The sequence below is a fragment of the Mustela nivalis genome (genome assembly GCF_964662115.1).
Source record: "Mustela nivalis genome assembly, chromosome: 20".
NCBI classification, from domain to species: domain Eukaryota; kingdom Metazoa; phylum Chordata; class Mammalia; order Carnivora; family Mustelidae; genus Mustela; species Mustela nivalis.
In genome coordinates this window covers 16721096-16748664 of record NC_139039.1, presented here as the reverse complement: position 1 = coordinate 16748664, position 27569 = coordinate 16721096, and the positions used below count along the sequence as shown (strand labels likewise).

Below are 27569 nucleotides of genomic sequence, written 5' to 3'. Positions count from 1 at the left end.
TGCCTTCACCATCCTAGTCCTTTCTTGGCCTTTGAGTGCCAATATAGTTGGAGAGAATTTTAAAGAATGTGGGTCCTAGCCATAGGAGCTCATGAACCAAAGAAATTCATGCCATTTACGAGATCCTGTGTGTCACTGGGGAAAACTACGGAGAACTAAAAGCTGAAGGCCTGTAAGGAGCTGTGACCTTGGGGAGGCAGGCAGTATTGCTGTGATCCTGGTTGAAAAGTTAAGGAAAACTAAAGAAAGATTTTTAGGGGTATCAGGGATGGTACACTCCCTAAAAGACTAAAGTCTTTGCCGGCCGGGCAACTGGGGCACAAAGCCTATTTTGTGGTCTCAGGCTGGGCTAGGATTCACGTTTCACATATCCTTCCTTCTGAGTGCCCCATCATGCCTCCTTTAAATCCTTCTAGTCTTAGAGTTGTAGTTCTCAAGCTTAGCTGTGTATGGAATCACCTGAAAACACCTGAAGCCCATGGCTTCTTCCAAGAGATTCTGATTGATTTCCTAGTGCCCTGATTGGAATGGAGGACCTGGACTCAACATCACCACAACTTGTTAGACATGTCAGCTCTTGGGCCCCAACTCAGACCCACTGAATGAGAATTTGGTGGGGGAGGGGGGAAGTCCAGCAATCTGTTCCTTAACCAGATGCCCACGTGATTCTGATGTTTGGATTCTAAAGTTTGGAAGCCACAAAGGTGTCACCATAGCTACAGCTCTCCAGGTAATTCTGTGCAACAATGTTTGAGAACCACAACTTTAGCAAAACTACGCCGCACACATGAGGTTCCAGAGCAGCTGCAGGTGAGTCCCCAGCATGGACGTAGGGGGTGAAGAGTATCTGAGAGAATCAGGAGCAGGGCCTTTAAAGTCCCAGACAACTTCTCAACGGGGTAAGAATGGCATTTAAAAACCCACAGCCCTGGGTGCCTGGGTGGCTCAGTGGGTCTCTGCTCAGCAGGGAGCCTGCCGCTCCCTCTCTCTCTCTCTCTGCCTGCCTCTCTGCCTACTTGTCAAATAAATAAATAAAATCTTTTTAAAATTTTTTTAAAAAAATAAAAACACAGCCATGAGTGGCAAGAGAGGATGAAGGAATATGATTGTGAGCCAGTGCCAAAGACAAATCCCTGCTCCTGCCAAAGAGTGGATTGGAATGAATGATTTTTGTTTCCCCTTCTTAATCTTTCTCTGCCTCTACTGAAAAGGACAATGGCCACCTCCAACTGACCAGGCTTCCTCAAAGAGCTGACTTGCCCTAGCTGCTTATGCTTTTTGAACCATTTGCAACTGAATGTGGACACAGGTCTTGCTATGAGTGTCTCTTAAGAAGCTGGAAGGAAAGCCCGCATTGCACCTACCTCAAGGTCAAGGATATGTACAAGGTGAGAGATTGGAGGTGTACCCCGCAGGTAGGGATGATGGCTGAGATAACAAAATCCTCTGGAAATAGACTTAAAAACTCATATGTGATCCTAACCAAGAGAAACTGAAGAGGGTCTGTGTAATAGATCTGGTGCTCCTTCGTGAGATTTGTTTTCTCTCTTGGGAACAAGAGTCTCACTGTGTTTACCACTGAGAAGGAGACGGAAATCTTTGAGGTAAGATTATCTTGTCTTTCAGTCTCAATCTTACTACTTTGGGTTTTTAATGTGATATGCATTTAAATTATTTTCCTATCCCTGAGCTGTCAATCATGGAGGTTTGGGAGCCCCAAAAGATGCTTTTTGACTAGGAGTCATTTTCACCCTGTAAGTCCTGCCTAAGTGTGCTATAACTTATATTTGTATAGTTTTAGCATAGCAACCTCTGAGAGGAGTGAAGACTGAAATTTTCTTTTCAGAATGAGGTCCGAGATATCCTGACAAGAGAGCATGTCCCTTGGAAGAGAGAAATGATCAGGTAAGTGTACCTAGACTCTGCTGAATCAGAATGCACACATAATAAGGAAGAGTCTTCAGTGAGCCCAAGGCTGCAGCTCCGTCTTTAGGCTATAGTTCTGCCTTTACCAGAGCATCCAAACACCAGTTAACTCCAGTGTGAGGACCTGAATGGTACTAAAGGCTGACCTCGATGCCATGATCATTGATGACAGGTGAAATTCCAAGTCCAACTACCTATCAGACATCCTTGGAATTAGAGTAGGTCTAGAAATTGACCATGGGGCTAGAAATTCCATGCTCTACAATGCAAAATAAAAAAGTTGTTGCAGAAAATCACATTGGTTTAAACAGGACTGGTTCAAACCAGCATATTTCAGTTTTGCTCCAAGTAAAATCCGCTGAAGGTTAAGTACGTGGACATGGACAAATGCTGGAATCACTACTGTGGTAACCTGTCCACTGACATGATGGCCATTGACTTCATACACTGCCTGCCTCGGTTTAACCAGATACTAACTTGGAGATGCTTACTGGGTTGTTCCTGTGTGCATTTTGTACTTGCCTCCCCACCTCCTTCAGCCTCAACCCTTCCCAAAACCTGTCAAATAATTTTACTCCATGAAAAAACTGTTGAGATTTTTTTGTTGTTGTTCATCATGTATTTTAATCTACTCCATGACTTTTTTTTTTTGAAGACTGTTAATGTTTTTATAAGCATCTGGTTCAAGTTGCGCTAGGATTGAGTGTCCTGTTCCAACACTTATAAAAGCACTATTAGTGTATGATTTGGTGGAGTGAGGGGTTGTGTGTGTGTGTGTGTGTTTAGGAAAATATGTTACATAACAAATGCCTATATATAGAAAACAGAGCATTCCCCTCAAGATCAAGCTGGATTTAAATGAAAAGGACACTTAAAGAGCCCAGGAAGACAGTCATATAAAAATCTATCAAATGATAGGTGCTTGTTAAGAGCAGGAAGGTGTATCTTAGGCTTAGGAGTAGAAAGCTGGAGGGGCTATCAGGTCACTAACATGGTAAACTTGAGAGTGCTGCCAGGGCCTCTAACAAGATCCTGGTAAGTATGCCTGTGTATGTATCTATTTTGCCACTTGAAGCAAGCTGCAAAGGAACTGCTAAAAATAAATAACAATGCACCTAGGACGGGATTTATCAGTTATGGTGTGATCTTTGGTTCCTAAGTGACCCTGATGGAACCCTCTGGCTATCTGTAGCCTCCACACTCACACCCAACTGAAGTTCCCAATCCAGCGTAACTTCACTTAATGAAGAAGCTAAATATTCCCTAGTGCATTAGCACCTTTTTAACTGAAGTAAGAACTATAACCAGATTCTTAAGATTTTTGTACTGAACATGTGAAATCTACTCCGTGTTCTTCCTAATATGCAGGACAATGTGGCTTGGCGTAATAGCGATGTAATTCCAATTACAACCTACAACTGAATCATTAGATTTGGGTTCTAAGTAGATCTTAGAGATCTAAATATATGCAAAGAGCTGTAATATTTACCGACTTCAGGTTCATTATTTCTGTAAGCTTAAGTTATCACAAGAATGTCATGCCTAGGGAGGTTTTAAGTCAAACCTCTGAAGTAGTCAAAAATACTGATTAGATTCAATCGATAACTACAGCCCGACTACCTGAAATGGTTTAGCCCTACAAATGGAACCAAACACAAGGCCTTTTGTGTGGTAAAGTTTGCTAGAATTATATAACAAGACTCAACTAAAACGTAGACATTATTGAGTTTGCAAATTTGGTGTTTTTAAGACCAGACAGTCTAAATTCCTTGGAGGCACATTTTGCCCCCAGCTTGTGTTCTATAGGAAAGCCCGTGTGTGGAAAACCCATAGGCAACACCATGTGAAAGTCTAATAAAAGGTTTTGGAAGGTGGAGAACAAACACATCTAGATGATAGGGGGAAAAAACAAAGAATGTGTTTGCTCTGTATTTAATAATAGCTTTCCCTTCAAACCACCAATCACTTTAAAGAAGATATCAAGCTTTTGCTTGACTGTTTGCCCAACAAGAAGCACCTTAAAAATGAGTCCAAGAGATGGATGAAAGCTACCTGAGCAAGATACGGGGAATCCTGGCTTTCCTAGCTCTCCCCTAGTTCCTACCTTCTTAGCATCACCTTCCTTGAGGCAATATCTCCAGACCTCCTTAGGTAACCAAATTCCTCTTCTCTAGAAGCCTTCTATTCCTTTGTACCTCTCCTTCATGGTCTTTGTGTTGCAGTTTATTATTTTTTTTTAAATTGTCTATCTTTTGCATTAGATTGCAATTTCCTTGTGTCAGTGTTTTTTTAAACTCTCGTGCATGACACATTGGAAGAAAGGCTTTTAATATGAGTGCTTCACGAACTGTGTGTCTCAGATTAACTCTGCCACAGGAGGCACCTGGGTGGCTCAGTGGGTTAAAGTCTCTGCCTTGGGCTCAGGTCATGAGCCCAGGGTCTTCGGATCGAGCCCCGCATTGGGCTCTCAGCTCAGCAGGGAGCCTGCTTCCTCTTCTCTCTCTGACTGCCTCTCTGCCTACTTGTGATCTCTGTCAAATAAATAAATAAATAAATAAATAAAATCTTTAAAAACAAGCCAAAAAAAAAAAAAAAAAAAAAAAACCTTGCCAGGAGAAGGTACTCAGAGTCATTATTTTTTAATTGTGGTAATGATTCAATAAACTGATAGCGACATACAGGCTAGACAAATTAACCTACGAAGGTAAGAAAATGTTTGTGTTTTTATACCATTGTGTTGTAACAATTAGTCAGATTTTTAAAAATGGCTGGATGAGAAGTATAACATTCATCTGTATGTTACATTTCTTTGTAAGACTCCCTTTGAAGGATTTTACTTCTTAAACTAGACAACTATAGCTAAGAATAGGTACTTGTTACTAGTTTTAAGACTGAAACATGCCACTAACTTCAACCGGGATGGAATTTCACAGTTCACTGAAAATCTAACAACAAACCTTTTTATAAATGGGTGAGAAGTTAAAGCTGTTGCAAAAAGTTATAAGATTCTTTATATGTATAGGAGACTTCTCTATAAGAGAGTTCTACAGAATCTGGTCAGAAAGCTGCTGAAACCAACAGCAATTCACTCATTTTACTGAACATGTTAAGACATTCAGGTAACTCGGGTAAATAGGTAAAGTAGGGCAAGTCCTTAAAAAATAAGAAATTATGTCCAACCTTTTGATTTAGGGAGAAGGAAGTTTCTTCCCCTTCTATAGGAAGTATAAATTATACTGGTCATGAAAAAAAAAATCCCAACTCAGAAATTCGTTTTCCAAGTTAAAGGCTGTGTCAAAGCTATCTCAGGCTCACATTTGAGGCTCTCATTGTGATCTAACAAAATCTTGTTAAAACAGAATTCTTAATGTGTTCTCCATATCCAACATAAGCTGCAGAAGTTGCCTGGAAAATCCATTTCTAACCCTATTTCTCTTCTTGGGCACCAAGTGGCAGTTCACCAGTGTTTGTACCAGCCTTATACTGCTGTGTAACAAATTACCACAAATTAAGCAGTATGAAAACCTCCACTTATAAGTTCATTATTCTGTAGGTCAGAAATCCAGCATGTCATGGCTGGGTTCTCTGCTCAGGATCTCACCAGGCTGAAATTATGGTGTTGGCAGGGATGTGCTCTCCACTAAAGTTTAAGATGTTGTTCCAAATGCATTTAGATTGTAGGCAGAATTCAGTTCTTTGCTGTAACAGGACTGAGGACCCATTTTCTTACCAGGTGAGGATGGCTCCCAGTTCCTAGAGGCCATTCCTTGATCAGGGCCGGGTGTGCCCCACCCATCACCTAAGCCCCACATCCCTCCTGTAGAATCTTTCTTTCCACCAAGAGCTCAGCCCTCTTTAGGGGCTTACTTGACTAATTCAGGCCCTTTGGGGGGCCTGTCTACCAGTGTCCATTTTGTATTTTGTTTCAGGCAGGATTTATCGAGGGAGTCCAGTGAGAGAAGGGAAAAAGGAAGCACAGTAACTCCATCCTTGTTCACAGACACCATTTTAAGATTATTAACTTTTCCAAGGTGGTTTTGAGTCTTGATCACAAAGATAGAACAGATGAGGATTTTCAGGTGAGGTTCAGCAATGGTGAAATTGAGCTAACTTAACAAGAACATAGACAGTTCTATCATTTTACTACGTCTCCAAGTTTGGAGCAATCAGTAAAGACCAAGGCTTATCCACATAGGACTAAGATCAAATGGAACTGTACCTGACACACAGAGCCTAAATATAAATACTGTTTTCTTTTCCTACCCTCTTTTGCTATGGACTGCCAGTTTTGAGAGAAATCGTTTGAGTTTGGAGCTTTCCAATATATTCTGTCTTTTTTTTGTTCTTAAAAGCAAGTGGTTTAGAAAGCACAGATAGGGGGCGCCTGGGTAGCTCAGTGGGTTAAGCCTCTGCCTTTGGCTCAGGTCATGATCCCAGGGTTCCAGAATCAAGCCCCACATTGGGCTCTCTGCTCAGCAGGGAGCCTGCTTCCTCCTCTCTGCCTGCCTCTCTGCCAACTTGTGATCTCTGTCTGTCAAATGAATAAATAAATAAAATCTTTAAAAAAATAAAAAAAAAAACCACCACAGTCATTTTTCCTTGCCTAAACTCCTTCCTAGCATCCCACCCAGGCAAGGACAAATATTAAAGCCCTGTATCACACCCCTTGAGATAACTGTAAGATACAGTCTTTCATACCAGAGGAAAATAATTCTTCATACTAGCCCCCAAAATGCTGGCCTAAATGGCACATTGCACATATAATTTCTTATAGTTCTTAGAGAGGGTCTTATTTCTTACAGTTCTCTATAGAGGTCTTTCCTTCCTAGGTTCTCCTTCTCTCCTTAGTTTCATCTCCTATCCCCCAGCACTTCCTCTAAAAGAAAACAAAGATAACCAGAATGTTCACTGTTAGTCCCACAACAAGCCATTTGTGTTGGGTCTTTCAGACTAACTCTGGGACAAGCAGTGTTATTAAAGGAACCCTCAGCTATTGATGAAGGATAGTGGGAGGCTGACAGGCTGGGACAAAGGACCACTCCACCCCCAAGAGGAAACCACCTTTGAAAGGATTTTACACCACCTGGGAAGGAGCCCTCTACCCTTTGCCCTGTGATAGATAGATGACAAAAACCTGATTGGATGACAGGCTCTTGGAGGGTTAATCAGATTAAAACAGCTCCAAGAACCCATAACAACCCCTAGACTTAGAAACTTTGTGGCAACCCTCTACAGTCCCTTTCCTCTTCAGCAGGTTTGAATTGTGGCTCCATAAACTTCGTTATCACTCAATAAACTCTGCTTTGTTTCTCACCACTCTTCATCAGGTTTACCTCTTGGTTCTTCAAAGCAGCATAACCAAGAACCATGGGCACTAAAGGAGTAAAAAACTAATGGCAGGTTAAACAAGATAGAAGAGTACCAGTAAAAAACGAATGGCAGGTTAAATAAGAGAAGAGAAGTTCTTTTACTCAATCTACTATCTGGAAAGGCACTGTATATCTAAGGACCTAGACTTCTCTTTTTATTTCTCTTAATATGTATAGCTTTCCCCCCATAGAATATTTGACCCAAGAGAGCTGCTATAGCTCCTGCTATTACATTCACATTGCAACCAGTTCTGGTCAAGTCTATAAGGTTGGCTTTTGCTCCTAGCCAGTAATTGGAGCAATCTTTATACATTTGATGTTCATCTTTTAACACAAGTGTATTTTCAGGTCCTGCAAGATGTCCTAGTTGCTCAGATGACTTCAAAGTGTGCAGCAGACTTTTTGAGTCCACTTAAAGTGGTCGTGCGCAAGTACATTTTAATATCTTGGTGATGGAGATAATGATTGAAAAGTATTTCTTTCCTAAGTAGGGACATGATAGAGACCAGTGATCTTGAAATTCTAGGATAAACATCTACTTAATAAAAACAGTATGTGCTTCAGTATAAATTAGTTACTACTCTTAAAGGGGCATAAAAATGCTCTATTTCTCATTTCCCAGTAACTCCTCTGTACCTTCTCTGCCACCTCAGTTGCACACTTGCTTTTCAGGAAGGCAATGCTCTTGACTCAGGAAGGAAAGATATTACTGCAGAGAGAAATTTCTCGTTACCCCCTTGCTCCTGTGTTTCATACAACTTCTCGTAATGCTCCCATGTAAACAAAAGATGGTCATAATGATTCTCATTTTGCAGATGATGTTCAATGTTGCTTGCTGAAGGTCATGGCAGTTAGCTGGCAGAGCTAGAACCGAAATCCACTTTAGGCTAACTTCATCAGTTAGACATGAAAGTCTTCTCAGTGTGTGATCTTGGGCAAAAACCTGACCTTCATTTGCTCAGGGTCCTAACTGACCCCAGCTACAGTGAGCCCCTCTGCTTTGTTGAAGATTCTCTGGTTAAAAGAGAGGACTGATCCCAATGTTGGACTAGATGAGGTAAAGGTGACCTCTTCCTCTTACCTAGAAGGATTAGCTTCCTTTAAAAGAGAGAAAAAAAAAAAAAAAAAAAAAAACCTGATAGGTTGGGTTTAGATAAGCCCTGATCTGCAAGGGAAAGGCAACAGTCCTATCATAGCAGTCTCAAGGAATGTTTATTCTTAAATAATGCCTCAAGGAAATAGCTGGACATGAACTTCTGGACCTCTTGGGAGTTATGGGGAGCAGGCCAATGAGTGCTAAGCCATTGCTGCTGGTAGAACCACCTTGGAAAAGAAACCAGAGAACAGCTAGCCCTTCCTGAAGAATAAACACAAGGTGGCTGACCAAGAGGCACATCTCCACTACTTTCTGAAATGGGATGAGGGCGCTCTAATGCAGCAGAATGAGCCCAGAAGTAACAACTTAATATCTTGTTTGGCACCAGCCATATTTGTCCTCCTCAGAAGCTGAGCATATGATACCTTGGGATCTGTGGTGAGGGGACCCATGGCTAACAAATGTGATAGGACTAAGCATGAAATAAGCTACAAGGACCATGACCCAATCATTTTGTTCTCTGACAACGTAGAAAAAAAATTTATTTTTTTTAAGATTTTATTTATTTGACAGACGGAGATCACAAGTAGACAGAGAAGCAGGCAGAGAGGAGGAAGCAGGCTCCCCGCTGAGCAGAGATCCCGATGCGGGGCTTGATCCCAAGACCCTGGGATAATGACCAGAGCCGAAGGCAGAGAGGCCTTAACCCACTGAGCCACTCAGGTGCCCAGAAAAAAAAATTTTAATCAAGGGCATGCCTATGTAAAAAGTTAACACTTTAAGTGATCTGTGCTCTTTATAATGTTGCTTTTGGCCTATTAAAGAATCTTGTGATAAACTGTAATGCAAACCTGAAGCATATTCTCTTGTAACAGGCAATGTGCCTGAATAATGCTTATTAAATGTAATGAAGTATCCTGAAATTTGGCATCACAATCTTGTGTCTCAAAACCTAGATCTGTAATCTTCTGTTACTGAGTACTTTGGGTCAATTACTTAACCTCTAAATCATCAGCTTTATCAGCTGTAAAATGTATTCTGACACCACCTGTCTCACAGGACTGTGTGATATATAAACAGAAAACTTTCTTAGCACACTACGTAACACAACTACTAGAATTATTTTAAGTTAAAATATTTAATCTTCTAGAATTGGTAATTTACTAGTTGCTTAAAATCTAAGATAGGCTTTAAGAGACTACTGTAGTAGACAGGAGAATTTTGCTTGATGTTTTATCTTTTGATGTGACGATTATGAAGGGTTCCTTGTCAAAATGAAATCTTATTAACTATGAAGCTTGGATCATAAGAATAAATGACAGAGTAACTGATAAAATCTTCACAAGTTGGGGGCATCAAGGCTTAGGAAAAAAGGATTGGGTAGAAAAAAATATGAGTAGAAAAGGAGACTGTTCCAGCTGAGGAAGAAAGGGGCAAGCAAAAATGAGCGCAGTCTCTTTGAAGGGGCCTGGGGGATCTGGGTTTAGCAGAGGAGTAAGTGTTGAGATAAAGGAAAAAGATGTACTTAAAATTCCATGGGGTGGAGCCAGGTTCTGGAAAATCAGATTACATAGATAGATAGCAAGTGTGGAATTTCTCATTGTCTTGCTTGCAGTTAAAAAAAAAAAAATCACTGTAGTTTGATTAGCAGGGGATTGACGGATGTAGTGAAAAATGTTCAGAGGCAGAATTGTGAAACTTGGGAAGTTGTGCGTGTTTTCTCTACACTGAGGCCAAGGATGAACTATGGGATTATCCCCGGACTTCCCATGTGTGACACATTCCTCAAGCTGTTATTTCTACTCTTGATTTTTCTACCCACAACTAATGCCATGATCACTTCAGTGAACGTTGAAAACTTAACAGTGAACTCAGGTATTATTCTCTGATGATTTAAGATTAAGTTGTATGGCCTAGTTCTGAGGGAGCCTTCCCCACCCCGAGGGCCTCAAGAGCCAGGCATCTCAGGACCTCACAGTCCCATAGGTGGGCGGCCTCAGCACTGGGTGCGAGGGGGCTGGGGAAGGGGGGTGCTGCGTTCAGTCCCACCGCGTTTCTGCTGCCTCTGGACTCCAGTGTTCACGGTTAGTGGTCAGGTTGTAGCCCCTGCTGTTTGTGTAACTGGGGTCGCCGGACACCTCTACTCAGTGTGGTTGCTTCATGTGGATTAATTTATGGAAGCATAAATCTATGTGTGTTCTGAGTATTTCGATGATGTTACTGGAACAGAAATTTCTTAATCCAGAAGGTAGTATTTATAATGCATCATCATTTCCTTATAGTGAAGTGCTTCAAGTTAACACTTGTTTAGATTTTTTTTTACACTACAGCATTTATGCAGTGGTTTACAGAATTCATGGAATTATTTTTACCAGTCCAGGAATTAATTAAAACTTCGAATTTTTAAAAAAAAATGGTATGGCTAAGGAGAAAACACAGTGAAATTCTGGGGTAAGGGCTTGTAGAAGGATTTCTTCCTGTGAATGAATGAATGAATGAATGAATGAACAAATTAATTAATTTAAAAGGACATATATTTATTATATATACTATATATATAGTATATATATAGTTAAAAATTTAATTAATAAATTACACACAAAAATTTAAGGGGGTACTTTGTAGTAGGCATTGTTTAAAACCTTGGAGATAGAACAAAATAGTGACCCACCCGAAGAGATTAAACCAAGATCACTGGCTATACTGCACCTTTTAGAAGCTCATTAAAATATAAAAAGACTCCACACAGCTCTTTCAAATCCGAGGGGGGTGGAGCCCAGAAGTCTGATTCCTAAACTCAAATGATTCTAATGCTTGCTGAAGTTTGATAACCACTATCCTAGATTTATTATATGGATAGAATTTGAAACATCACAGGTTTGCCACCTGAGGATGGGAGTGGAAGACCAGGGAGCAGCTGAACAGATAAAGGCTCTTCGGTTACGGATCTTCTCTTTGGCTTTTTCCCTGAAGGGAAATACCAGGATTACAAAGGTGAGCTTTCTCTGAAGACCGTTTCCGTAGTCATGGTTTTCTTTAAATATCTAGACTTGATCTGAATGTTTATGGAAGATTTAATGTATATTATGGAATGTAACCATATAAAAAAATGAGAAAGCCAAGTCAGAGAAAAAAAATGAAATTAAGAAAAATGAAATAAGTGTTGGTAAGTTTAGCACATAGTCACCATTCTAGGAAGACACACTATTCTCCAACTTTCCTTTCTCTTGTTTTCTGTAAAAATATCTAATCTCTCTTTTCACTGTCCTCTTCTTTCCTTTTAACTTTGTGCTGACTTAAAACATTTGTTCAAAAAATATATATTTATTGAGCATCTAGTATGTCAGGTGCAGATACATCTAAGAAACTCTAGTTTCTTGTGGATCGAGAGTGGCCAACAAATATATTCATTCATACTTTATATTAGATACAAAGAAAATGAGAGGAGTGAATGGTGGGAGAGTATTTCCAAAAGGGCCTCTTTGAAGGGACATTTGAACTGAGAACTGAAGGTAAGAAAATAGGAACTAGAATTACAAAAATATGAGAGAAAATCATTGCCAAGCTGAAGAGCACAGATGGATTTATCATCATAACTGGAATGGACAATGATTCGGTAAAGCTAGTGGTGAGATTATATGCAGGCAGGAAGACCACAGAGAACTTGGTTAGCCATTTGGGTTATATCCTAAGTGTACTGGAAGGTTGTTAGAAACCTTGATTTAGGTTTAAAATAGTACTCTGGTCGAACTGAGGATTTGGAGGTGTGAGTAGGGGCAGGGCTGAACATAAACTAGTTGAGATGTTGTAAATGAACGAATTTTAGGGTGAGTTGGGGAATCCTGGATAGTGTTTTAGAATTGCTAATTTGGGGTGCTTATTAGACCTTCAATTGCAAATGAGTTGGGAGTATTGTATGGAGGTAGAAGATTAAATTGGATAGTGGTACTTAAGTTTTTGGATATATAATTATTTGGGGAGACACTGAAAATAGAATAAGGGATTAGAATTGATCCATGAAGCACCCCAAAACTTAGAGGCTCTAGAGTTCAAAAAAGATTGCTGAGAAGCAGACCAGTAAAATAGGAGGGATATCAGATCTATGATCTTGATAGCAAAAGAAAGAAAACATTCCAAGGGGATGGTCTTGGTCAACTTTGTTAACTGCTGCTGAGAAATCAAGTAAGATAAAGCCAGGAATGGTTGCTGGATTGTGAATGTGTTCAGTTGGCAACTGATCAGTCTTTTCAGTTGAATGGTCTGGGCCATGTTCAGGGAAGCAAAACAAAGGAAACTACAAGGAGGTTCAAGAATCCAAGCAGCAAAACAGAAATTGGAGCAAATTCAAAATGGATGGCAAGGAGAGAGAAAATATTTGCAATTTGTGTATTAACAAGGGTATGCTCTTTTCACTGTATAAATAGCTCTTAAAATGAAGGAAAGATGACCACAAAAATCAAGTAAAAGAAAACAGGTAAAAGTCTAAAACATATAGTTCACGGAAAAATAAATGAAATAGCCCTTTAGCATAGGAAAATAAAATGTAGGGGCTCCTGGGAGGGATGGGCAGTTAAGCAGACAACACTTGATTTTGTCTCAGGTCAAGACCTCAGGTGCGCACGGAGATCAAGCCCCATGTTGGAAGCACGCAGTCGGCTTGACATTCTCTCTCCTCCTTCCTCTGCCCCTTCCCCCTGCTGCTCACACTCATGCACACTCTCTCTCTTAAATAAATCTTCTATAAAGTGTAAGCTGAAAATATATAAAGCCAAGTGGTCAAAAAATTTGACACCCTTTCTCATGTTGCTTGGAATGCAAAATTGTACAACCTTATGATTGGAATCCAGCAAAATGTACCAAAATTATGGGTATATTTTTACCAGGAATCCCATTTCTAAGGAATATGCCTTCTCTGAACTTTGGCCTCACGACTACTCTGCACTCAAATTACTAATGAAGAGCCCAAAAAGCATTTTGTGTGTCCTATGTGTAGTCCCTGTATTACAAGTGAAAACTTAGTTTTAAAAAAAGTATCAACTTACTAAAAGTAACCCTAACATTTTTATGAGGAATCCTCTGAGCAGTTACAGGAAAGAGGGGCATGGTTTTACAATTTTGCAAATCTCTTTAATTTCTGGTTCATTCAATAGCTAGTACCTATTACATCTGCTCCAGCATTCCAGCTATTACAGTGCTATTTTACTTGAAATGTATAAAGAACATCTGTCCTCATACAAGTACATTGTTGGAAAAGGAGAGCACATTCTAATAGCTTTTTTTCAGATAATTGTGACTTTTCTTCCTGAAATCACCAGTAATGTTTTCTGTTACATTAAAATATTGGTCTGTCTTACACTTTGCATCCACATTTTACCCTTGCATAATCTCATAATATCATGTATTGGTCTTTCAGAAAATATTGGTTCACTGAGTTTTCAGACTTTCCACATGTTGATGTATTTCAATATACAATATCCAAGTCACATTTGTTAATATCACCACCAATTTTGTCAGAAAAGAAGCTGTCAAAGTCTTGAGGAGCTTACAATAGTGGATACAAGTTTTCCAAAGCCAGAGTTTTGTCATTGACAACTGAGACACTCAGTTGGTTTCCTTGAAATGACAGGGTCACTCTGTTAGTGTTTGAGAAAATATCTTCCAATTTGCTACATCTGAATAACCACATTTGTCTCATTTCTTCTTTCAACAAAAAAATGTGCTGTGAAAAAGTGTGGCTAGTATAGCTTGTAACTTAGTTATAGAAAGTGTTTTTCTTGAAACAACCACTGTATTCCTATATGCAGCATAAGTGCTTTATACATAATTTTCATTTTGTCACCCAGAATAGTAATTAAATCCTGTACTCAAAAGTTGAATTAAGAAATTAAGAATACTCAAGTAAAAACAAAAAAAATTAATTGGGAGTATGCAACTATGTAGAAATTGAAAAATACAGTACAGGGGTGCCTTCGTGGCTCAGTCAGCTAAGCATCTGCCGTCAGCTTAGGTAAGGATCCTGGGTTGTGGGATCAATGCGTTGTATTGCTTCCTGCTCAGCGGGGAGTCTGCTTCTCCATCTGCCCCTCCCCCCAACTCATGATTGTGTGCTGGCTCGCTCTCTGAAATAAAAAAAAATTTTTTTCAAAAAGGAAAACACAATACATGACAACAGTTGGTGCTACTTCCTTGATTAATGGAAAGATGGCAACAGTTTTATCTGTGATTAGTGCACATGTCAACATGGTAAAAAGGCAAATCAGGTCTTGAGAACCACACTTTGAAAACGGCTGCTTATTCTAACAAATAACGAAGTTATCTCATATATACAGTTAATCAACTTCGGAATTATAAAAATGTTTTGCAGATCTTAAACATAATGAAAGGGCAGGAGGTTAGTTAATCACCAGGTTTCAGTGGTAGTGAGAGCATGGGGGGCGGGGAGGGGAGAAGGAAGTAAATCCACAGATTAGGGGGTTTTTAGGTCTGTCAGGTTGATTTGTTTCAAGGGACATTGTCCAAAGAGGTGGTTAATGAGATGAAATGGGAACAAATGTAAATAGGATAGAGGAATTTTTTTTTTTTAAAGAAATCAATACTTTGTACTATGGTGTACCCACCATAACAATGGCTGGAGATGGAGTTAGAAAGGAATTAAGGCAAGGCAATTAATCATTGGGGAAAAGTTTCCCAAATTAAGTGGTTAACCCCTTTTGAAATAATAAAATGTTTCTAGAAAAGACATAGAATTGTTGCTCGAGGGAATCAGAATTGTCTGGAAATGGGGATGCTGGAGATAACGCCTTGTTCTGTTTCCTGAATTCAAAAAAAATCCCTTTAGTATTTTTGTAAAGTTGTTATTTTGGGGGTTGCCTTTATATTTTCCTAACCGGTGTCTTTATTGGCCAGCTCTCAGGCGACACATGTGTTGGGCTTTGCACAGGACACCTGAGGTGCCTCGCTCTCAGGCGCATGCGGACTTAGAAAATGGGAGCCCCTTAAAGTTGGCACCCACGTGCCGCTCCCTCTTAAGGAGGCACTGGAAGCAGCCAGCACATTATGGTTTGCGCAATTCCTGGGAGAGGGAGCGCTTCCTTAAATGCCTAAAGCCAGGCTTTTGCCTCTAGTCCCGGATGTTCTCCAATGCTTATTAATGCGCCTTGCTTTTCTGTAAGTACCTTTTTTTTTTACCTTTTGCTGCCTTTTTTTTTTTTTTAAACACCTTACAGGACAACGATGTGAGAACATGTATAACTAATTCTCAGCCAATAGCTGTAAATCCTCAGAAACCCCGAGAGCCCCTCCAGTCTGAGGACTTGGTGTAACTCCTGGGGTCTTTCTCCCCCAGGCGTGTGGCGGAGGAAGACCTGCTGGTTCGAGGCGCCCCGAAGGCGCGGCCCTGCTCTGAGGCTTGGTGGTGGGTTGCACAGGGACCGTGAGGTCGGCAGCCGTGAGTGCCCCGCTTCACCGTGACTCTCGTCGGTTCGGAGCGCAGGGGAATATTCCGCGGGAGGAGCCGTCGCCCAGGACCCCTGCAGGGATGTCCGAGAAGCTCCGCTCCCAGTTACAGCAACAAATCCCAGAAGATGCCTACTGTGGGGAACACCAGCAGCCACTGCAGCTGTTCTGTGATGACGACCAAATGCTGCTTTGTGGCCAGTGCTTCCACCCCGAGGGGCACGAGAGTCACGTGGTGTTCGGAGTCCAAGAGGCTGCTGGCCGCTACAGGGTGAGCCTCCTGCAGATCCCAGAACACTCAGGCACTGGCTGCCTCCTCTTACTAACTTATTTGGAGGACAGATTCCCTGACCCCCCAAGACCATTCCCTCAGGCTCTGCTTATCAAAGAGTACTAGATAAGTACCGTACTTAGACAAACTTCGAGACTAAGCCAACATGGGGCTATTGGCCTTTTCCATAGTCTCCGATTAATAAGCTAACTGTTGTAAAGCAATTACTTGAGCTAGAATCCTGTGATCTGTTTCTCTGCAGGAGTTATTCCAGGAGATATTGAACACATTGAAGGAGAAACTTGAAGTAGCTAAAAGCATATTGGCTGATGAGCAAGAAAGAATGGTGATGATTCAGGTCAGTGCTTATCTCCAGCCTGAGCAGGCAATTACCTATAATGTTGGATCGCAAAAAGCATGAAGTCAGAAGATAAATAACAAAGCGGGAAAAATATTTGAAATCCATAGGTATGAAAAGTGTTAATTTCTTTACGAATAAAGGGTTCTTAAAAGTCAATAAGCAAAAGGCTAGAAATTCAATGGAAAAATGATTGAAGGAGTTTTCACAGAACAGAAAATGCAACCATCTTTTGAGCATTTAAAAAGATCCTGAACTTTGTATATGATAAGAGAGGTACAGATTAACTCTTAAATTTGTGAAACATCATTTGCGAGCCTTATTGACAGGCAAAGAAGATTGATAACACAGTTTATACCAAGCCAGGGGAGAATGAATATCTCCTCTACTGTTGGTAGCCATATTAATCCTGAAACGATTTAAAAAGGCAGTTTGAGGGGTGCCTGGGTGGCTCAGTGGGTTAAAGCCTCTGCCTTCGGCTCAGGTCATGGTCCCAGGGTCCTGGGATTGAGCCCCACGTGGGGCTCTTTGCTCAGCGGGGAGCCTGCTTCCTCCTCTCTCTCTGCCTGCCTCTCTGCCTACTTGTGATCTCTGTCTGTCAAATAAATAAATAAAATCTTAAAACAAAGAAAAAAAAATAAATAAAAAGGCAGTTTGAGAATTACGTCTGAAATGAGGGTTTATCCTCTGTTATGCCCACATTTCACTTCTGATTTCACATCTTTTCTTCGTATTTAACTGTGTTCTGTGCCAAGTATCCCAGATTCTGGGTCTTCTTCCTTTCAGTTTTTAAAGAGAATAAATGGCCAGTTGAGGATGGTAGAGGAGGAGAATTGACTGGCTCTCCAAGAATTTTTCAACTGATCCCCATTTTTTGAGCCTTAAACACCATACATTCAACAGATATTGGGGCCCTACTTTTGGGATAGACTATACTAGGTGCTGGGGATTTAGCAGCAAGAGAGGAGGGGAAAAAAGTCAGCCCTTCTGCAACTGAAGGAAGGTGAACAAAGCAAGTAAAATGAATGTTAAGTGGTAAATGCTATGCAGTCTTAAAAAAAAAAAAAAAGGAAAGCATAATGGGGTGTACTTTGAAATAAAGTGACCTTGTTCAGAAAGTGGCGTTTGAAAAAACTCAAGCTGGTGAGGAACTGAGTTATGCAGTCTTTTTTTTTTTTTTTAAAGATTTTATTTATTTATTTGACAGAGAGAAATCACAAGTAGATGGAGAGGCAGGCAGAGAGAGAGAGAGGGAAGCAGGCTCCCCGCTGAGCAGAGAGCCCGATGCGGGACTCCATCCCAGGACCCTGAGATCATGACCTGAGCCAAAGGCAGCGGCTTAACCCACTGAGCCACCCAGGCGCCCCCTGAGTTACGCAGTCTTGGGAAGAATCTGGTATGTACTCATTTGGGGTTGGGAAGGCAGTGGAAGCTGGTAGGTGAGGTCAGAAGATAAGGGGGCCAAATCATACAGGGCTGCTGACTTTGAATGAAATAGGGAAACATGGAAGTTTTGAACAGGGGTAGCTTGATTGAATTTCAGTTTTCACAGAAGCACTCTGGCTGCTGAGGTTAAGACTAGACTGTAGGAAGGTGAGAGCAGAGGTGGGGACATCCACCGGGGGACTGTTAAGGTCATGAGCAGTGGTCAGATTCTGGATAAATCTCAATTCCATGAAGTCTCATGAGATGAAATATAATTAAGCTGTCTACTCCCAATGTACATCTCTAGCTCAGTCTTCCAGGTGATAGACTTTCATGTTCATCTTCCTACTGAGCATCACTCTTTGGATGTCTGAGTGACTATTTAGAATCAGGATGTCCAAACCTGAGCTGCTGATACAGTCCCCACCTCGATCTATCTCTTTCTTGTTTCCCTTTTTCTGTTGCAGTTGCTTTCTCTAAAAACCTTGGGAGTCACCCTTTCATTCCTGTTTCCTCATTGACCCTATCCAAAGCTTTCGCAAAAGCCATTTGCCCCACCTTTCAGTTTTCCTGTCTCCTCTTTGTCATGTTGATCTTAAGATTTCTCAGTTTTCTAAGTCAATTAACATTTTTTTACCTGCATTTCACGTTTAAAGATTATGGTTCGTTGATCTTGGCTCAAAACTTCCTTTGTCCTTTGTATTTATGCCTTGTATTTCTTTCCCTGTACTTCAGATTTTCTTGTCTTTATATCAGAGTTGGGTCTGGAAATTGACCATAAATATGTATCGTGGTGTTTAACTTGAAGTCTGTCATACCTTTATCTGTCTTGAAGGGAGAAGAACAGGATTTTAAAGACATGATTGAGTCTGAATATAGGATAAGGTTCCAGTTGATGGTTGAAGAGAAGACGAATTTCCAGAGGCTTCAAGGGGGTGTGTCCAACTCCAACACGAGGGAAGAAGGTCTGAATCAACTGATGGAGTTCGCCACAGAGCTGAAGGAGAAATCCCAGGAAACGCTACAGGTGAGAGGTGGAAAACTGCATGCTCACAGTGTTTGGGAACTGAGAGAAGGGAGAGCCACGCATTATGCCAATTCTAAAAATGAGACATCCAGTGACAACCATGAACGTATTAAAAGAATATATATATATATTCACCCAGCAGTTCTGTTTCTGATCATTTTCTTATAATACACTTACATGCCTATAAAAAGATAATAGGGAATGCTGTAAATATTCCAGTATAAAGCCATGGTTTACAGGTAGTCTTTGAAGGCAGATTGATGAGGATCCTATCTGGCTTCTGCTATTTACTAATCTGTAAGTGGCTAATTTAACCTGTACACATTGTTCAACCTGTGACTCCATTTCCTTCACTATTAAAATGGGGATAATGCCCCTACTTTATAATACTACTGTGAGGATTGAGTGTGATAATCTACATAAAGCTCTTTTTTTTTTTTGACATAAAGCTCTTTAAACAGTGTTTGTACATATTATGCAGTCAGTAACTATTAGGCATTATTATTAACACTGTAATGTTTATGATAGCAGGAGATTAAATACAACCTATATCCATTAATACAGGACTCTCAAAATAAGTTGTATTATATACTTACAGTGGGATGCTCTTCAGCATTTAGAAAAGATAACACAGCTTTATGTGTACAGATAAGGAATGCTCTCCAAGAACATATTATTTTTTAAGAAAAAAAGCTGTGGGGTGCCTGCATGGCTCAGTGGGTTAAAGCCTCTGCCTTTGGCTCAGGTCATGATCTCAGGGTCCTGGGATCGAGTCCCGCATTGGGCTCTCTGCTCCGCGGGGAGCCTGCTTCCTTCTCTCTCTCTGCCTGCCTCTGCCTACTTACGATCTCTGTCTGTCAAATAAATAAATAAATAATCTTTAAAAAAAAAAAAACAAAACTGTGACATCAGCAGTAGGGTATAATATGCATCATTTATGTTAAGGAAAAAAAACCAGCATCTTTGCAAGGATTAAAAAAATCAGTGGCTTGTTTATTTCTTATTAATTGATTAAATTATTAGAATCAAATCTTAATGAAAGAAATGGAAACTTTCTGAACAAAATAGCAAAATAATATGATTGGTTTTACGGTCGGGTTGTTTTCTGAATAAGTGGACTACATGCACACCTTCCACATCAATATAAATACATCGTGTCAAAGAATCAAGTTTCAATTGAGATGTCTTCCTTAACACAAAGGGGTATTGGGTCTTCTCTAATTATATGTATTTCTGAAATGGCAGTCAGTGAATTGGGTTTAAGGGATGGTTAAATTAGTGAATAAAAGAAGTTAACCACTTGTTAAATAGTAACAAGGAGATGCTTTTGCAGAGACTGAGCGATTTGGGGAAAGAGAACATGAATAAGCTGAAGGAGAGTGAAGTCAGGCTTTCCGAACATATCTGCAGCCTCCAAAGGATCATTGCAGAGCTAGAGAAGAAGTGTGGGGAATACAACTTAGCGTTCCTCCAGGTAAGATTCCAGAAATGATCGTCATTACAGTATTTGAGAAGGGAGAGGTGGACAGTACTCACTAGGGGTCAGTTGTAGAATATTCGATGGTTTTCAAACATACATGAGGGTGGTATAGGCTATTTTTCAGTCACCAGAAACATTATGAGTTGTCTAAAATCCTGGCCTAGTGAAAGCTACTTCATGATGCAAATTCTCACCTTGAAGCTATCAATAATTAGTTTGAATTGAGAGGTCCCTCGGTAGGGTAAATAATTGATTAGTCCAACTATGACATCAATAGAGTAGAATATTCTGCAACCAGAAAAAAAAAAAAGTGAAACAATTCCATAGTGGTAAAAGTTATTTTCAGGACATTTAGTTAAAGTGAAAACATGTAGAACTGCCTTTTGTTTGGTTTTAGTGGATATGTATCTATGTATAGACATATGGTCATTAACATTCACAGACTGCCTTTGGCAAAATAAACACAAAGAACACAAACATTGAGCGGTAACCTTGGAAAAACAAGGGTGAGATTTATTTGTATAATATTGCATATTTTAAACCTTGTACCATGCGTTACCTTTCAACAAGTAAATTATTGTCTTTTTAAGACTCTATCCATATCCTTCTGCCACCAGGCTTATGTTTGCAAAGTGGGTGCTCTTATTTGGGAAGCCCCTGCATTTAAACTATTAGGTTCTATTCTAGGGCCAAACCTACTTCAGGACAGGTAAGGTAGGGGTGACTCCGTTAAGCTCAGCTTCTGACCTAGCTCCATCCACTGTCCTCAGTTCATTAGCATGTTCCTTCACCTACTCAACTCTTGTTACGCAGTGTATGAAAAGAAAGTAAATGGGCAGAGTTCGAGTGATGACTGTTCAGGATAAGATAGCTGAGGTAAGGTATGGAAAATATGGCCTTTGAGAAATGCAAATCAAACCCACAGCTGTTAGGTAGATCCTCTCAGCTGTTAGAATGGCTGTCATCAGTAAGAGATGATGTGTGCTGGTGACGATGTGGCAAAAGGGGAGGGAAAACAATATGGAGGTTTTTTAATTTTCAAAAAATTAAAAATTGATTTACTGTATGATCCAGCAATTCCACTTCTGGGCATATACTTAGAGGTAATGAAAACAGGATTTCCAAGGGACACACACACTCCCGTGTTTAGAAATAACCCAAATGCCCATTAACAGATGAATGAATGAAAAAAATGTAGTACCTTTATATAATGGGATTATATTGCATTTATGTAATGTAGTACATTTATATAATGGAATATCAGGAGAAAGGAAAATATCCTTCCATCTGGACAACATGGATAGACCTTGAGCACATGATGCCTTTAAGCAACATAAGGGAGAAAGACAACTATTGCATGATGTCACTTATATGTGGAATCTAAAGAAATTTAAATGTGTTTAAAAAAACAAGTAAAATGTTGGTTATTGGGGAAGTGGGGTAGGCGTAGAGGGACATTGGTAAGAGTGATGGTGTTTCAAGGTACAAACTTGTAATGAATAATAATAAACCATAGAGATCTAATTCATGGTATAATGAATATGTAAAACAATACAGTGATATAATTGTATGATGTCATAAATATTGCTATATTGGCAATCATTACATTATACAAGGGTATCAAAATAACATGTTATACACCTAAACTTACTGTTACATGTTAAATTTATTTAATAAAAGAAAAAAAGATACCCAGAATAAATATAAATCTTGCCAAGACATCATCTGATTGAGCAGGTTCCAGATGCCATATAAAATAACTATACAGTACCCAACTGTAATAAAACTAAGAAGACAAAAACAGGAACATTTCCCTTGGGAATGTAACAATAATTTCAAGTATTTTTCTGACTTTTACTAATCAGTGTTAAAATCTGATCTCTGAGATTTAGCACCACAAAGCTGGGGAAATTACATACAAATCAAGTTTCATCATTAGAACATAATTTTCAGGGGCACAGCTCAGAAGAGGCATGGCTCAAATACCAGAAGTGTGGCTCAGATAGTAACCTTATCTCTTTTTCACCCTGTAGAATGCGAAATATTCTGTGGAAAGGTAAGTTTTCATTTTGGAAAGGAATGGAAGCATTGGGGTGGGATCCAGGGTCTGAAACGTGAGCACACGAGAGTAGAGATACTGGGGTAAGTAAGGATCATGAGGTCATGTAATGACATCCATTCTCTGATTGGTGGGGGCCTTGGGTCTGCACAGATAGCTGAGATTGTCCTTTCTTTAATAGGAGCGAATCAATACTGCTTGAGTGTCTGGAGCCCGCCCATATCACAGACCTGAGTCTGTGCCAAGTAACCGGAATGAGCAGGATGCTCAACACTCTCCAAAGTAAGTTGACACACATCCGTGATAACAGGGCACTTGATTTTTATATCTGAGAAGTCAAGTGAACATCCTACCATAAATAAAAGTCGATGCTGGAGAGCTTAAGGATTTAAAATGACTGGAGAGTTTAATATACTATATACATTGAATAACTATCCAGAAAATAATTTTATGATCTTATGTTGAAAGGCTCTCTTTTGCATATCTTTTCCCACTTTTCCAAGCCTGAAACAGGATTGCAAGCAGAGTCTGATAGGGGAAAAAAAAAAAATTAAACTTCTAGGGAAAAAATGTTGGGGTGCCTGGATGGCTCAGTCAGATAAGCATCTTGATTTTGACTCAGATCATCATCTCGGGATCCTGAGTATGAGCTCTGTTTGAGATTCTCTCCCTCCCTCACCCTTTGTCCCCTCAGGCTCCTACTTTCTCTCTCTTTCTTTCTTTCTCTTTTTGTGTCTCAAATAAATAAGTCTTTAAAAAAAGAAAGAAAAAATGTCAAGAAGTATAATGAAAGATTTATTATCTCCTACCCCATAGTTCTGCCTTTTCTGGAATGTCCCGTCGGTGGATCCATGTAGTGTGTGGCCTTTTGTGTCTGGCTTTTTTCACTTAGTGTAAAGCATTTGAGGCACATACTAGTTTGTTGTGTATCAGTAGTTGATTCCTCTTTGTTGTTGTGGGATACTCCATTTTATGAAGATACCACCATTTATTCTCTTGAAATTCCAAGGCCATTTGAATTGTTTCCAAATCTATGCTATAAATAGTTGCTTATGGAGTTTTACGTGGCCGTGACTTCATTTCTCTTCATTGTGTATCTAGGAAAGGGATTGTAAAATTTGTTTTCCAAACTTACTGTGTCATTTTGCATTCCCGCTGCTGATGTATGAGATTCAGTTATTCCACATCCTCACTAGCATTTCGTATTGCCATTTTTTTTTACTTATTTAAGGCAGACCTGGGATCCCTGAATGGCTCATTGGGTTAAGCATCTGTCTTAGACTTGGGCTGTGATCTCCAGAGTCTTGGGATTGAGCCCCACATCAGACTCCCTCATCAGGGGGGAGTCTTCTTATCCTTCTCCCTCTCCCCCTGCTCATGTTTTCTCTCTCTTAAGTTAAAAAAAAGAACAAACAAAAAACTTAAAAGAAAATTATATTTTAAAAAGTAACTTAATTAAAAAAATAAATAAAGCAGACCTAGTAGCTACGTAGTTGTATTGCACTTTAAATTTAATTTGTGTTTCTGAAATAACTAGTGATTTTGAGCATATTTTCATATGTTTATTTGCACTTGATTGTATCTCTTTGAAGTATATATATATATATATAACTATTTTTTAAAATTGTGTTGTGTATTATTTAGTGCTGTGATTTCTTTATATATTATTCCGATTACCAGTCCTTTGTCAGATGTTTTGAAAATATTTCTCTCACTCTGTGATTTATATTTTCTTTTTTATTGTTTTAATCCTCCTATTGTCATCAGGCAGTGTTATATTAGTTTCAGGTGTACAGTATAGTGATTCAGCAGTTCTCTTCATTACTCAGTGCTTATCATAAGTGTACTCTTAATCCCCTTCACCTGTTGCACCCATCCCCCACCACCTTCCCTCCGGAAGCCATCAGTTTGTTCTGTGTAATTAACAGTCTTTTTTTTTTTTTGGTCTCTTTTTTTCTTTGTTTGTTTGTTTTCTTAAATTCTACGTATGAGTGGAATTATGTGGTTATTTGCCTTTCTCTGACTGGCTTATTTCATTCAACACGATGTATTTCCAACCGCGTTGTTTAAAATGGCAAGATTTCATTCTTTTCTATGGCTGAATAGTATTCCATTGTGTGTGTGTCTGTGTGTGTATATATATATATACCAGTTTATCCATTCATCAGTCAGTCGTCACTTTGGCTGCTTCCATATCTTGACTGTTAACGAACAGTGGGATGCATGTAGCCCTTGGAATTAGTGTTCTTGTATTTTCGGGGTAAATACCCATAGTACAATTAGATTGTAAGGTTATTCTATTTTTAAGTTTCTGAGGAGCTGTACTAGTTTGGCTACTACTACTAGTGGCTGTACTAGTTTGCATTTCCACCAACAGTGTATTAGGGTTCCTTTTTCTCCACATCTTCACTAACACCTGTTGTTTCTTGTGTTGTTGATTTCAGCCATTCTGACGGGTATGAGATGGTATCTCATTATAGTTAGATTTACATTTCCCTGATGATGAGTTTTGAACATCTTTTCATGTGTCTGTTGATGATCTGTATATCTAATTTTGAGAATGTCTGCCCATGTCTTTTGCCCCTTTTTTAGTTATATTTTTTGTTTTTCGGGTGTTGGGTTGTATCAATTCTTTATATATTTTGGATGCTAACCCTTTATTGTATATGTCATTTGTAAGTATCTTCTCCCATTCAGTAGGTTCTTTTAGTTTTGCTGATTGTTTCCTTCACTGTGCAGAAGTTTTTTATTCTTATATAGGCCCAGTAGATTATTTTTGTTTTTATTGCCCTAGCCTCAGGAGACCTATCTAGAAAATGTTGCTATGGCCTATGTCAGAGAAATTGGCACCTGTGTTCTCTTCTAGGATTTTTGTGGTTTCAGTTCTCACATTTAAGTCTTTGATCCATTTTGAGTTTATTTTTTCATATAATGAAAGAAAGTGGTCCCATTCCATTCTTTTACATGTAGCTGTCCAGTTTTGCTTTTCCATTGCATATTCTTTCCTGCTTTGTTGAAGATCTATTGACCATATAGTTGTGGGTTTATTTCTGGGTTTTCTGTCTGTTTTTGTGAAGTAATATACTGGTTTGGGGTTTTTGGGTTTTTTTTTTTTTAAGATTTTATATATGTATTTGAGAGAGAGAGAGAACACAGGAAGAAAGAGAAGTAGACTCCCTGCTGAGCAGGGAACCCAACGTGGGGCTCAATTCCAGAACCCTGGGATCAACACCCAAGCCAAAGGCAGATGCCTAACCAACTGAGCTACCTAGGCACCCCCATACTGTTTTGATTACTACAGCTTTTTTATATAATTTGAAGTCTGGAATTATCCTTCCAGTTTTTTGGCAGCAAAACTTTCTGCTGGATTAGACATTAAAGTAAGATACAAGGAACTATTCCAGGCTTTTTGGTTTATGATTTAGCAACTGAAGAAATAAGTATGCTATTAACTGAAGTAGAACTGAAAAGGGGTAGTTTTGAAGTTCCATTTTGGACATAGTATGTGTGAAATGCTTCCTTTATTTCTTACTGGTATTTGGCAGCTTCTTTACGAAGTAAGCCATGAACCTATAGAAGGTATTGAAAACTAAGGCTAGGTGAAGTCACCTAGGGAGAAAGGAGTACAAGCTATAAAAAGGAAGATCCAGTCCTATGCCCTGAGAAATCACAATATTTAACAGTTGAGGAGAAAGAGATAAGAAACAGTTTGAGATACGAAGTAAAGTGTCACTTTCATTCAAGTATAAGAAATCACATTGAGCTCTCTTGTTCACAGCTTGATTTTTTTCTGGAGGATTCCCACAGGCTTTCCCCTCTGTTAATATGTTCTTTTGATTTACTCAGTATTAAGAGCCTGCTGGCAACAGTTTCTAGGCATCTGTGTCACACTGTGGTGATATTTAAGGGGAGAGCAATTCAGTCACAGGGAAAACCCAGGAATCACGGGGAATCACAGCCAGTCACTGGGAAATTCTGTTAGGAGATTCTGATGAGTCTTTAGGGGAATGAAGCCTGGAGTTCCAGGTTTGGAGATCTTTAGGGGAGCAGAGTTGGCTCCCAGCTGATGCGTGACTAAAATTGGATGCCATTTTTACAGTCTGCCAAAATTCCTTTCTGGTCTGACAGGTTCTTCTAAACCTCCGAGTAGTCTTCTAACTAACTTCTAACCTCCGTTAGTCTTCTTCCTCCTCAGATTGCATCTCCTTCCAGTATCGTGCTGACCTTCTCTTCTGTGATGTCCAGTTCTTGAAACAAAGCTCAGAGGTCACCTTTCCTGAACTTCTGGATTGCCTCTTCCCATATCTATGCCTGCAACTTGTACCCATTCACTGACAAGCCTCCTCTTGTTAGAAATCCTCCAAGTCTGGTGGTGGCATGGATGACTCTAACCGAACTTAAATGAATTTCTTTCTCCCTGCAGGAACTGTCACTTTGGATCCTAAAACAGCTCATCCCTTTCTGGTCTTATCTGAGGATCTGAGAAGTGTGAGTCTCAGAAATGTCCAGCAGGACATTCCTGGCAGCCCAGGGAGATTCATCTTTGGTGCCACTGTGTTGGGTGTGGAGGGTTTCACCTCAGGGAGGCACTACTGGGAGGTAGATGTGGAAAAGGCAACCAGGTGGCAGTTGGGGGTATCCAAAGACCCTGCCAGCAGCAATTGTGACCTACCCGCTGTTTCCAGAGATAAATTCTTACTCACAGGTTCTATGATGGGAACCGATTATACGTTCTGGGTCTTTCCCCCTCTGAAAAGGGTCTTCTTGAGAGGAGAGCAAATGCATAAAGTTGGAGTCTTCCTAGACTGTGAGTATGGGCAGGTAGCCTTCTATGATGTGACAAATAGATCCCTCATTTATAATTTCTCTTCTCTCACCTTCTGTGGAGCTGTCAGGCCCATATTTTCTCTTTGTATCCCAAGTGGAGGCCCAAGTTCAGACTCGCTAAGCATTTGCTTTCCTCATGTTTCTTCTTGTGATGTTAATGTTAGTCCACAGTCTTCCTCGGCATGAAATCTAAAACCACAGGGGCCAGAAAGTAAAGAGCTTGACTTTGTAAAAGAATCCATATAAAGTAATCCAATAAAAGTTTCTAACACTTGA

General features: G+C 39.8%; 1 protein-coding gene across 9 annotated transcripts; it reads left to right on the top strand.

Moving 5' to 3' along the window:
- Positions 1-720: 720 nt before the first annotated feature.
- Positions 721-27569, top strand: TRIML2 (tripartite motif family like 2). 9 transcript variants are annotated; one of them, XM_082715123.1, is made up of 12 exons: positions 721-810; positions 1212-1388; positions 1847-1905; positions 5856-6005; positions 11269-11385; positions 15884-16117; positions 16380-16475; positions 18736-18927; positions 20261-20401; positions 22441-22463; positions 22648-22748; positions 26890-27569. In XM_082715123.1, the coding sequence occupies exons 5-12, from the start codon at positions 11284-11286 to the stop codon at positions 27477-27479; spliced, it is 1479 nt and encodes a 492-aa protein (XP_082571249.1). In that variant the 5' UTR covers positions 721-810; positions 1212-1388; positions 1847-1905; positions 5856-6005; positions 11269-11283; the 3' UTR covers positions 27480-27569. The 9 variants fall into 9 exon arrangements, with proteins under 9 accessions (XP_082571249.1, XP_082571246.1, XP_082571247.1 ...); XM_082715120.1 differs by having other exon boundaries at positions 11235-11385; XM_082715121.1 differs by lacking the exon at positions 5856-6005.

Excerpts from the sequence above, each read along its gene's own strand:
- TRIML2 (XM_082715120.1), top strand. Across the intron at positions 16,476-18,735 it reads AAAGAATGGTGATGATTCAG|GGAGAAGAACAGGATTTTAA; the intron begins GTCAGTGCTTAT and ends TCTGTCTTGAAG. Across the intron at positions 22,749-26,889 it reads GATGCTCAACACTCTCCAAA|GAACTGTCACTTTGGATCCT; the intron begins GTAAGTTGACAC and ends TTCTCCCTGCAG.